The sequence below is a fragment of the Acinonyx jubatus genome, chromosome A1 (genome assembly GCF_027475565.1).
Source record: "Acinonyx jubatus isolate Ajub_Pintada_27869175 chromosome A1, VMU_Ajub_asm_v1.0, whole genome shotgun sequence".
In the NCBI taxonomy this organism is placed as follows: Eukaryota; Metazoa; Chordata; class Mammalia; order Carnivora; family Felidae; genus Acinonyx; species Acinonyx jubatus.
In genome coordinates, this window is record NC_069380.1 from 178331176 (window position 1) to 178344721 (window position 13546).

At 43.2% G+C, this 13546-nt stretch overlaps 1 protein-coding gene across 1 annotated transcript in view; it reads right to left on the reverse strand.

The window, feature by feature from the left end:
- The window catches only part of TENM2 (teneurin transmembrane protein 2), a 982382-nt gene that overhangs the window by 84673 nt on the left and 884163 nt on the right, over positions 1-13546 (reverse strand). The window contains exons 15-16 of the mRNA XM_053222896.1: positions 6368-6475; positions 3423-3836 (exon numbers count right to left, since the gene is read on the reverse strand). Coding sequence (XP_053078871.1) covers positions 3423-3836; positions 6368-6475 — 522 coding nt within the window. The remainder of the gene's footprint in view (positions 1-3422; positions 3837-6367; positions 6476-13546) is intronic.

The window sequence follows — 13546 nt, forward strand, 5'->3', positions numbered from 1 at the left end:
AATCCCCTAAAGCAAGAGAGATGCCACAACAGTCCTCTCAAAATCCATACAGGGAGAATGCACATGCCTCCTCTTACCTAAATTTTCTTGACTTCATAGAGAAATGGGTTACTGAGAAGTTCCATTTTTGCACTGAGTCTCCAGCCTATTAGGCAGGTCTGCAGCTATATTGTTAGACTTCAAGCCACTGGGCAATTTGACAAAGGCAGAGAGGTTCTCAGGTTTCCAGGTTCCTGGACATACTCCCAATTTCTGGGCTAGGTAATCAAGCTGACCTATTCTTTGCCAGAATCTTGTCCAAGTCTGTTTGATTTTTGGATCGCACTTACTTCTGCTATCTCAGGTGGGATGCAGGCATGGAGGAATGCTTTCTCCTGGCACCTCTCTTTTTATTAGCAATAACTACCCCCAGCCCCTGCCATGGTTCAACTCCAACCCTTTGATGATCTCACGAGGGTTTAGACTGTTCCACTGACAGCTCTAATTGTCTGCTACTGGCTGCCTGACAAATGCATCCCATTTTTAGCTGGTTCCAACCATAATGCCAGAGGCTTTTGAAAGTGGAAAACTAAATTATGAAAATAATTCTTTTGTTCAATTCCATTTCCTTATCTTAGTGCAGACTAAGATTTCTTTCATGCCTTCCAAGGCACGATTTTAAAATCGATGTGTGTTGATGACCACAAGGTACAAAGTGTTTATGATGAGAAAACAAAGCTGGGAGTACATCTCGCAGTGGGTTTTTTCCCCTCCTTTTTTTTACACAACTGTTATTTATTTTAAATCGTTCCTATAGCATAAGACTTTAAGAGCACCACAGGAATAAAAGGGGCCTGGTTGCCTAGGCTTCCTACTCTCTATTTTCCTAGTTCCTCATTGTTGCTGGCTTCATATCGTTTCCAGGCAGACAATTCACAGAAAAGACTCAGCTGAGACATGCTATCAGTTCGTTTCTATTTATGATTATTGATGTGTAACAATTATCACATTATCTAGATAGTGAGATCTGCTCTATAAATTATAGTGGTGGAGTCAAGGCATTTTAGTTATTTTTGTATGCCATTATCTTGGGGAAACGCCTTCTTAGAAGTCTTGAATTAACTTCTTTTTTACTCCTAGCCTTCTCCTTCATTTTTTTTTTTTTTTTTTTTTTTTTTTTTTTTTTTTGGTCAGAGGATAATACGCTAAAATTCACATGCTTGGTGAGCTTCAACCTATGTCTTGGAGTTACATTTTGCATTTCTGAATTATGTATCTACACCAACATGCTGGAGTGTGGGCTCATTTGGGTGGTTCTATTTATTGCTACTTTCAAAGCATCAGAGAGGCTTTCTCTAAAGCAAGTTTCTTTTGCCCAGATCTCCGGGGCTGCTATGGTCCACAAATATTCTGGAGTCCTTACCTCCTCTTCTGCATCTTGGCTGTGGCTCAAGGTGCCTTCTGGAAGTGTTAACTTTGGTGAGGAGGATAAAATTGAATTTTAAGGGACAAAAAGGAGAATAACAGGAAATTACTGGATTTAGGGTAGAAAAAATGAAATGTTAATAGGAAACTGAACAGAGCATGGGCTTTGGAAAGATGCATTTACAGTATTAGCAAACTGTATGTAAACTATAGTGAAATGCTTATGGCCTGGTGCTAGGGCCATTCAGGACTCTTGGGCAACAGGAATTATGTTCATAATTAAGGGAAATATACCTGTAGAATCCCTAAGAACTAGGATTTAATAAGCAAGTACTTTTTTGATCAGATGTTTATGGTTTCTTTTATTTTTGAGGGGTTCTTGTATTAAGGTAATAATATAACTGTGTGAGTATATTCTATAGTATTATTCTAATTTTATCAATCAAGCAAATGAAGTTTATAAGGTTAAATAAGTTGTCTAATATGACACGGCTAGAGGGGTGCTAGGGCTGAAATAGAAGAGGGCTGAGATGATTTTTTTTTCTTTTTAGTAAAACTAGGACAGAGAGAGGCTAAAGTTGCTAGCCCAATGTGACCTTGCTAGCCCAAGAGCCCTCATATTAAAAGAGCTGTCAGGAACTGGGGCTGCACAACTTCCCAGAGAGTTCTAAGGGGTTGTAGAATTAACTGGCTGTACCATTATTCCTTACCTCCCCATCCCACCTTTGCCAGGCTCTCCCAGGGAGAAGCAGAGTCTGAGTCATGACCTGCTGATGCTTCCTCCCCAAAGTCTAAGGTGGGGGCACCAAGAGAATCATTTATAAAGCTAGGGGCTCCTGTAAGAAGTGAGAGCAGGTATTTTATTTGCTGGCTGGAAGGCTGCTTGGGCAGCGTACTTCCTGAGTTGCTTCTGGGCCTCCCCAGAATGAAGTAGGATAAAGAGAACTAAGAGAAGAATGGCATGAGAAGGATAGTTAGTGGGGTGAGGAGGCCAGAAGTGCCCCACTCAAGTTCAAGGTTCCTAGAGGCTTCATGAAAGAGGACCCAACCATCCATTCTTACTTCTCTACAGAAAGGAGCATAGAGATGAGACAGATATCCCCAAGAAGACTACGCCTGCCATCTTCACATCTGCAAGTACCGTCGACATCTGGACCCAGACCCACCAAGAGCAAGATCTGTGATATGTAGGCAGACCGTAAGAAGTCCCCTGCCTCTCCTATCCTTTCTCTTACCTCCAGAATCAGAAACAGTGCCTAGAAGGGAGAAGGGGATGGGATGTCTCAAAGCCAACTCTTCCCCCTGGCTCTCCTCTCTGGGTGTACAGTTCTAACTTGTCCTGGGAGGAAGGGCCAAACTTACTATATAATAAATCTAGAATTTGCCCCTAGAATATTCATAAGTCTCAAATTAGCAACTGAGAGCAAAAGTAAATATAAGAGAAACTCTATCATTGTGCAAAGAGGAGTAACATGCCCCAGCATGACATCTTGCCCAAAGTAGGCAGTTAGCAGATGCAATTGATGGGGTTGCTGTGCAGATTAGAGATGGTCTATATAAAGTGTCTGGCTCATAAGTGCTCAATAAATTCTAGCCACTGGCATTATCTTGGCTCTAAGGTACCAGAAATGATAAGCTATGTTATTAAGTTAATAATTGCTTTCAAAAATACTCTATTGAATGAAGTATTTCAGTGATGATCAAACAAAAGCCATTACCAGAGGTATTTTATAAAGAGAGATAAAGTAATGAAATGTTGTAAAATAATAGATTATAAAAATGATCTAAAAACCAGACAATGAACAGGTGTCTCCAGCAGGTTCTAGGTTGAAGGTGGCCAAATCCTACAGACAGATGAGGACTCTGCTCTGGGTCTCGACCCATAGAGAGCAAGGAGCTGCCCTCATGGGGTAGTTTCCAGGCCAACTGGGCCCATGGAAAAACGGGAGCACCTCTTCCTGCTCTGATAGGGAGGCAACCAGCCACCTCGGGGTCTGTGTGGACAGAAGGGTGCCCACCTGCTATTGAAGGGGTTGTCTCCAGGAATGATGTGGGTGCTGTCTTTGCCTGCCAAGAGCTTGATGCGGTCATAGAAGGACTTCACGGCAGGCGAGTCTGTCTGGCCCTGCTGAATGATGTCCAGGGGGTCCCGGGACCCTCGGCAGAGCAGGCTGTTCTGACAGGCAGACTGCAGGCAGCAGTCAGGGTCCAGGCAATCCACCAGGCCATCTGGAAGGGCAGAGGGAGAGCCAGGGTCAGTGCATTGCACAACACAAAGCTGCTGAGAGATGCTAACACCTTTGTCATGAACAGCATCAACTCTTCCCAAGGGCTTGAAGTGGCAGGTTTCACACGACAAGTCTAGTTTAATTCCAGTATATATGCATAGAAAATAAAAGACTGAAAGGAAATAGTTGAAAATGTGGACAAATGATTATCCCCAGGTAGTAGATTAGTGTGTTTCTCTCCTTCTTCTTTATTATACTTTGCTAGGATTTCTGCTTTTTCTGTTATGAGCAAGTATATTTGAGTGGTTGGAAATAAAACCAAATACTTTGCTTTTGGATAGAGCAGCACTAAAAATTACCCATAGCCAGTTCTCAGGGCCTTGTGCTAATTGGGTGCACAAATCATCAAAATGCATGGGATTCCTTAAATCTCAGTTTAATGGAGATAAATGTTCCATCTCTGCTCCTTGTCAGACAGGGATGGTACTGCTGACCAGTGTGAGAACTGGGTGGGTGAGTTTTGCATTTTCTGGGAAATGTGGAAAAATGGCTTTGGTTCCAGCACCAAGAAAGTAAGCTATCAGTTCACCCAATCGTTTCTGGTGCCACTTTGCTACACACCCGGAACACTTTGAACATCCTGATTTACTAGGTCCTTGGCCCTACATCCCTTTCCTGGGCTGTTTCTTATCATTCATGTACCATTCAACAAATATTTGAGTGCCATCCATGTTCTGGAAATGCAACATGGTATGAAGAACAAAGAATGATGGGGTTGGTCCTTAAGAAGCTGACAGTACAGTGGGGAAACAGAGGCGACTCATCTTTTACAACCCAGACTAGGTATGGCCACCTCTTCTAGGAAGCCTTCCTGGTGATGCCTCTGACTAGGTTATGGTACTCCTGCTCTGTGTATCCCTGAATCACAGTTTCTCAAAGAATGGTACTGCATCAAAATCCCATGGGTCTCAAGGGTCTATTCCCGAGCTTCCCAGGGAGAGCCTCCAGGAACAGGTCCTGGGATCTGCCTTTCACCCATGCTTGCCCGGTGATTCTAATGCGCAATAAATTTTAGAAACCTTTGTTAATGCCAACTTCCTTGGGCTAGAATCAATTATCTCTGTGTGCTTGCCTTCCTGTCTGGAAAATGAGCTCTTTGAAGAGAATAACAGTGTCTTATTCATTTCTACATTCATGCCTTACTTAGTGCCAGCCACGGAATTGCGTATTCAACAAAGGTTTGTTGAATGAATAAATGACTGTTTCCCATTCTTCACACGCGTGTTAGGGCTGAGCATGGGAATGTTTCGGGTAGTGTTTGCTCTTTGGAATTCCCTATTAGAATGGATTAGTTGGCCAACCCTTATTCACTCTGCTGGGAATTGACTGAACTCACAGTGGAGAAGATTGGAGAATAACTTGCTTGCACCTCCCAGATTTGATAGCAAGACACTTTGGGGCCATAATTAACATCATGGAAACACGTACTCAAACCCTGGGCTGGGACTTGACAGACACTTGTACTGGAACACTGAATCAGAGGCCTGGCTGCATGCTTTAAATTTACTACAATGTAATTTTTTGGCATTACTCTTTTCATTTGGTTCTGCTAACAAAATTGAAATATGTAATTTCACCGAAGTTCCACTGTAATTTACCAATTAATGTACAATTATTTTAATGCATTACTTTCTTTTTAGCAAACAAACAAATTAGGAGGTTGTGTGTTTTGCTTGGCTTTAAATTACTAAAACTAGCCTCTCATTTTCCACATGGGCAAATGTGGCTTCAGTGCCTTGTAACACATTTAGATTTACAGAATTTCCTAGAAATGCAGACCCAGGAGGGTGAGCAGGCGCACACACTTTAAATTTAGAGACTTTCGAAATCAAGGCTCTGAACACCTCTGCCTGATATGCTGGCTGAATCAGGTGCTCCCTAGAGCCTCACAAATCTCATACCCAAGAAATGGGGCCAGAGAATTGTATCTCAGCAGCAGGATGATGCTGGAGCACCATCACAGACCTATGTTCAGATCGTATAGTGGATCCCATAGCCACTGGCAGAATAAGAAAAAGAAAAGAAAAAACGCATAGCATTCTGCCTTTAACATCACCTTCCGTGGACTGCCTCCACCAGACAGAAGGAATCCACCACGGAATGCCTGCTTTGGATTTAAAATTATCCTGCTGAGATAGGTTGGCAGTGCTTCATTCAGCAGCTACAGAAACTTCGCAGGTGAGAAAAAACACACTGTTAGTAGCACTATAGATTTCTTTAAGGCCACTGGCCTCTTCTCATTAGAAGTTCCATCTGTCTCTGGTGGTCTTTCCCTCCTGAAGCTGGGAACATCTCCTACCCCCTATCCGATTTACCACCCCTTCCATCTAACCAGCTTGAGAACCTCATCAGGCTCAAATAATAACCTGGGACAGTTTTTCTATTAAGCACTCAACACTTTTCTCCCCAACCCCTGCTAGTCTGCCACTCATTCTGGACATGCAACTTCTTCCAAAGGGTGGACCTCAAATTTCCCTACTGTTTTGTCGATTCTTGGCTTTTTATTTAAGGGCCTGTCTGGCAGGAGATGTCCCATAAACACATCAGCAATCGCAGATGGCAAATGCTAAAAAAAGAAAAAAAAGGATAGAAATGATTTCCTCCTACATGTTTGCATTGAACTGCTCCAGAGATTGTGCATTTGGGGTTCTATCGGTTATTAAGTGTGAGCATACGTTATTCCTGTAATGACCTCATCATGTTGCATGATTATGGGCTGCTGCTGCCGAACACTTTCAAACGACACCGTGAACTTTAAATTGGCACTGCTATCTCCCAGCGGCCTGTCAGTCATGAGAGCCGCATCTTTATGCCAGCAAGCCCCTTGCATGGAGTCTGACATGGCAATCTTCAGTAAATTACCCTGTCACTGACAATCTTGCAGTTATCTTGCAAACAATCAAGCAGGCAATCAAACTGTCCTGAATTGCCAGTTCAGGACCCGAGAGGCTGCCAGCGTCTCTATTCAATAGGGGCGCGAGAGCGGCACAGCCCTCCCGTGACATTGGCCGATTTCTTTCTTTATTTATCCACCTACTTGTTTGTCTGGTGGGCTTTTACCCAGTGAGGGTGGTGAAAGAGGTGTGCAGAGACCTCAAAAAGGGCCCAATTCTGACTCAGCGTTTTGGGAAAATGACCCAGGCCATCCTGAGCAGGCCCCACAGCAGTGTCCCACGTTTGCCTAATGGGTCCTCATTTACTTCACTCTGTGAGATGTGGCCGTGGAGAATTATCTAGGTGCTTTCTGTCAGGATGCATGCTAAATCACAGCTCTGGCTATATTCCACATGTGTATGTCATACGCTAATTGCAATGGCCATTTCAGAGAAATATGGATGTGGAGAAACTTTCTGGGAACAATGTGGGAGGCATTCTTTTTACTGCTTTTGATAAAGAAAATCAGAGAGTCTTCCATAACAGGTCTGGCAACATGAAGCAGAAATCAGGTTGATGTTAAATTGATTCCTTTGAATTAGAATTCCTAAAGTAAAAAGGCAAAAAGTCTACACAGCATCAGAGGGAGGTTCCTGGCCTCTGGAATCAGACAGATTTGGGATTGAAGCTCATCTCCTCTAGTCCTCGGTTGTGTAAGCTTAGATAACCAATCTTGCCAAACTTTAATTTATTTGCCTGTAAAACTGAGGTATAATAATGCATATAGCATAGGGTGCTGTGATGGGGAATAAATGAACAGACACACACACACACACACACACACACACACACACACACATATCAGTTCGGCATAGTTTGTGTTCAATGAACTATAACCAGAAACCCTGCAAAGTTTTCAACTTTTTCAGTTTATAAAAACCAGACATGGCAGGGCACCTGGGTGGCTCAGTTGGTTAAATGTCCAACTTTAGCTCAGGTCATGATATCACGGTTTGTTGAGCCCTGCATCAGACTCTGTGCTGATAGTTCAGAGCCTGAAGCCTGCTTCCAATTCGGTGTCTCCCTCTCTTTCTGACCCTCTCCTGCTCATGTTCCGTCTCTGTCTCTCAAAAATGAAAAAAAAAAGTTAAAAAAATTAAAAACCAGACATGGTTATAAATGAAATTAATATCCCCTATTAGAGTCATTCACTGGTATTTGCTATGGGTAGGTTGAATCCTGTCAAAAATGCTATGTTTCTAAATAGCAATAGGTAAATGGACAGTATGAATAAATGCTATGGGTGGAACGAGATTTGCACATATCCTTGATTTAAATCCTCACATAACCCCACAGAGCAGAATAATATAACCCTTAAGCTGCATAGTCTGGATCAGGCTGTCTGGGTTTGACTCTCAGATCAGGTACCCAATCTGCTGACCCTGGGCTAGTAACCACTCTGCACCTCAGTTTCCTCGTGTACAAAATGAACTGATGACAATGATGTTAGAAAGCACAGTTTGGAGGATTAAAGCAGTTATTACACATATAGTACTTAGAACAGTGCCTGGTACAGTGACTACTCTGTTAACTGTGTGTTACGCCCATTATCACGCCATCATCCACTCTATAAAGTTGGAAACTGAGGCTCTGAGAAGCTGAGTAAGTTATCCAAGTGGCTACGAAGGAGTTTTGGATAAAAAGTAGGAAAAGGCAACCGGTGAGATCATTACTCTTTGTCTTCTTCATTATCAGGAGGAGGTGATGTTTCTTTCCCAAAGGGAGTGTGAAGACAGGGCAGTGGACACCCATCAACTCTGGAAGTGTGGGTGGCCGTGAGATTTAATTACCTTTGCAGGCTTGTCTACTCCTACAGTTGGGAAAGAATCTGGTTGGTTAAAATGAGCTTCTAAAAGGAATCAACATGAGAAACGAGATACCGGGGGATTTATTCCCTGCACTGCAGGCTGCTGGGGACCACACTATTTACCTGTGAGATTCAAAGCCCCCATTCAGCTGTTTACCATTGGCACAAGGTGGCACTTGCCTTCTGGGCTGGCTACAAGTTTGCGCCAGCTGTTTCCAGCCCCTGCCTAGTTCGCTCTGTTAGATTTTTAAAGGAGTTCCTTTAAAAGATTCAACCTCAAAGCCTTAACTGAACACTTACTAGTGAAGCTATGCTCAGGGGGAGGAGGCCATGGGTTAATGGAGAGGCTGCAGAGAGCCACAGTAGATACTGGGTATTTCAGAGTTGGTTGAAACATGAGCATGTTTTCTGTTTGGGGAAGGCTGCCCGAGTCTGTACATCACTCTTACAGGCAAGGGACATCTCCAGGAATGAGAGGGTGTTTATTTCATTCATTTCACTTATTTTCCTCTTTGATCTCTGTAAACTGGGCAGCTTATGGAGAATCCAGATGAAAGCATTTTGTTCAATTTTAGTGTCATTTATTCCCTGTAGCTTGGTATGCAAGTGATTCCCTTTATAACCTGCATGAACTCTCCAGCTTTCTTGGGTATTAAAGGCTTCAGAGAAACATCTAAATTTACTCTTCTTAGTTTCATTTTGTGACAGGGTGGCATGAATCGACTCCAACAACTCACTTCAGGTGTCGTGGGTAGCTCTGCTACAGTCTGCACATAGCACTTGATGGGAATGGGTTATCATCTCAGATTTTAAAATTGAGCTTCACTCTTTCCAGATTATGGTTTGGTGAGTGGCATCACCAACCACCAAATCTGCCTTCCCTACTCCTTGGGCCAAGAGGCTGGTTAAAACCTAGGTTTTGAAGAGTACCTATATTTCCATTCATCAGATGTTCAAGAATAGGCAAACTGAATCAATTATGGTAGAAAGTTAGGACTTGCAGTTACCTTAATGGGGAGGTACTGGCTGGGAAGGACACAGGAGAACCTTCTGGTTGCTGGAAAGGTTCTAGATCCTCACCTTATGCACCTGGCTATATAGGCTATATATATACATATATATATGTGTGTGTGTGTGTGTGTGTGTGCGTGTGTGTGTGTGTGTATACACACACATAAATATATACATATATATATATATATATATATATATACACACACACACACACACACATATCTATAGGATGTATACACACACACATTCATTCATCGGGATGTATATTTAAGATTATGCAATTTATGTACTTGCTAACAGACTGACTTCAGGCAAGATACCAACCTGCCTGTGCTCTGTCTTCCTTATTTGCAAAGTGGGCATGATGATACCTCACATGAACAATGAGAGGACTAAGATAATCCACGCAAGGTACATGAACAGTTGTGAGCACCTAGCAACCTAGTATGTGCTTCAGAATCTTTTCTATTTCTTTTCTCCTTTTTGAGTCTTCTTGGCATCGTATAGGTTTGTTTAGCACACAGAGTGAGGTACTTGCCAAGTTCTCATTTCCCTAAGGAAAATACAGGGAATCCAGGTGGTGGACCCAATAAATCCTAGGGTCATTCTTGAGATCAGTTAATGATGGAGAGGTAGAAAATTAACAAAGAGTGGAGGGAAGGGGGAGGCAACAAGTTGGGGCAAGAAGGAAGAAGCCTATGCTGTTTGGTTTTTGTGATGGAAATAAAAGAGTGGTGAGGGCTCGCTGGCAAAGGCTGGAAGTGTCTGAATGGCCAGGCACATAAAGAGGTTCTTGAGTAAAAAGAAATGAGGCAGCTGTAGTATTCTTTTTTGCCTTGGGAATTATTTTCTTTTAAGGTGAGCTCTTTTAGGACCGTGTCTAAAGTGTGTGGGGTCCCTAGCAAATATTTTTTGTCCGGGCCCCTGTCTACATAAACAGTTTGAGTTACCCAAATTGACATATCAGCACCATTCTGGCAGGCTGATCTCACATCATCTTGCAAAATTTTCCTCCAGCCAGCAGGAGCAATCTACTTGCCAATCTGTCCACTAGAATTAAGGCTGGTCAATGGGCCCTGAGATATCTCATAAATGCAAATCCCCAAATATCTCTGAGAATCTGGTCAACCTCACATGCATGGGGATGGGGTAAGGAATGAGAGAGGATCAGAAAGCACCCTGAAATGGAGAAATAGGGACCAGGGCTCAGGTGGGTCCTAGTCTGGGCTGGCGTGCTTCACCCATACAGCACTGCTGACCCTGGCCACTCCCTGCCACTGGAGGAAAACTTAGAAAATTTCAAAGGTGGGGGGCACTTCAAAGCTCAAGAACTCACTTGCCCAGAGCAGCACTGGATTCTTGGTCCAGTTAGACAAATAGCAAAATAATATGGGCTTTAGAGTCAGAATGGTTAAACCCTGTTCTATCATTCATTAGCTATGTAACCTTGGCAAGTGAGGCAAGTGACCGACTTCCTGTGACTCAGTTTTCCCACCTATAGAATGGACTTAATAGCACCTACTTCACCAAAGAGCATGGAGATTCTATAAGATGGTGCACATGAAATGAGATGATGAAGATATTGCACTGAATACACAGGAAGAGTTCAACTAGTGAAGGCTATTCTTCATAATATTTTCTGCACTCCACCAGGGAAGGTACTGTTCCATTTGCATTTTACCCAATGCCTGCTGACAAGTTGGAAGTGAGGGATAATTGAAAGTATTCTGGCTTGATGTAACTAAAAAGTGAAAGGAGCAGGCAAGGCTGACTTGATTTAACCTGGCAATATGAGATTAGTTCTTCATTGCCTCTGTTAGGTCTCCCACATTGCCAACCTTTTAAAGCAATAGATTGGCTGACAGGGTGCTCATTTGGAAGGTTTCACCTGCCATTAATACCCCGGCTGCCTGATGGACCATCGTTACACAGGCATCCCCTCCCTCCCAACCAGAGCAACCGCCATTCTTAAATATTGCAAGAAGTGGGATTGTATTTGTGCTGCTGCTGGAAGTCCTGTTGGAAGTTTTCCTCTCTCCTCTTGCCAACTCTTTTTTGACAGTCCCTGAGTTCCAAGGCCAGAGATCCTTGCTCCAAAGCACCTTTGGCTTTTCTTACACTTAGCAATGGAAGATCAATCATGTCTGACCAGAGATCTGGCAGAATGGAGGCCCACTGAGAGCTGCTTTTCTTGGTTTCCTACTCTTCAGGACACGTGCGAAAAAGAAAGCAAAGGCTGCTTAGGAAAACCCAGGCACTGTTACTGAAGACAGGAATATAATCTAGATAAGACCACTTTTTAATGGGACTCTAGCTTACCAGGAAGCTACTGGGGCATCTGGTCAACCCCTCACGTATGGGGTTAGGGGTAAGGGTTGGTAGAAATTTTGTGACAATGAGCTTGTAGTGTGTATCCAGTTTTTCTTTCTTTTTTTTTTTTTGAGTGTTTATCAAAAGTAAACAAATGGAAAACAAAAACAAAAACAAGCACCATCAATAAAAACCTTTAAAACCAATTCTTCTTAAAATATAACCAGCACTGGAATCACCCGGGACCTTGTTAAAATGTAGATTCTAATTCTCTGGTCCTACAGTGGTCTGCATTCCTTATGTTTCCAGGTAACGCTGATGCTACTGTTCTGAGCCCTGACTTCCAGAAGTCAGGCTCTGAACCACTGTTGGTCAAGGCATGCTTCCTGACCTCCTGCCCTGGAATCACCTCAGTGATTTTAAAATGCTGATTCTTGCTGTCACCCAGGCCTACTAAATTTCTGAGCATGGAAATGGAAAATTGGCATTTTAAAGAAGATTCCCAGGTCATTCTTTTGCCGACTAAATCTCAAGAACCCCTGCTCTGAATTATCGAGAATGTCCCACAAATATCCATAGCAGTATATCTGACTCTGAGAGACTAAAGTGGTTTTCCAAACTGGGGATGTTAATGGGGGTTCCCTGAAACATAGAAGCAGAGGTGACACTGGAGGATACAACTTGGGAAATGTTGGTGAAGCAGGTAAGCTAGTTTTTTTTTACAGCAGGACTTCTCAGAGCCTTTGACATGTGAATATGCATCATGAATCTTTAATATTGCAATGGAACATGAAGCATTTCCTGACCATGGACCCCTTTTGTCCCAGAGCATCTCCCCACAATAGTCTAGTGCAATACAGGTTGGGAAGCACTTCATGGACACAGAACTCTAGGTTTGGGAGCTCTGTCCTTGGAAGGACGAGCCACACCTTCATCTACTCAATACTCACAAGTGGTAGCCCTATCCTTGAATGACCTTCTCACCTTCTCACAAATGCACACTTTGGGATGATTAGGTGCAACACACAACACATCATCACTACTAGCACATTAGCTCAGAGTCCCTGTCCTTGGGCTTCTAGTGCCCCCCAAAGCCAGTGTATTTCAGCAAAAAGACCCTATGTTAAGTGACACAACCTGGGGGGGGCGGTCAGTAGGATGAGGAAGCATTAATGGCAACCATGTCTAATCAGAGCTAATGGTTGGCATTTATGAAAAGCTTACTGGGGTGGGGGGCATCTGGATGGTTCAATCCATTCGGTGTCTGACTGTCGATTTTGGCTCAGGTCATGATCTCAAGGTTCATGGGTTTGAACTGCACATTGGGCTTGGTGTTGGCAGTGTGGAGCCTGCTTGGGATTCTCTCCCTCTCCCTCTCTCTCCTTGCCTTCCCTGCTCATGCATTCTCTCTCAAAATAAATAAGTAAACATTAAAAAAAAAAAAAGAAAATCTTACTGTCTTACTGGGTGTTAGGCACCATGCTAAGTGCCCTACACTCATCCCCTCATTAAATCACCACCAGATTTTCAGGCATCATTAGCACCACTGTTTACAGATGAGGAACTGGAGATTTAGAAAGAAAATAACTTGCAGAAGACCACACAGCTTCTTGCATGTTGGGGCTGGGTTTGACCCAGTTTGTAGCACTCTGAAGCCAAGTCCTACATGGATCTGCAACATAAGGTCTGTTACAGTAGAATGTTCCAAATGGCTAACACACAGGAGTCATTGTGCCCACCACTATGACATGTTATTATCTGCACTAAGCTCTTTTACCTAAGGCAGGAC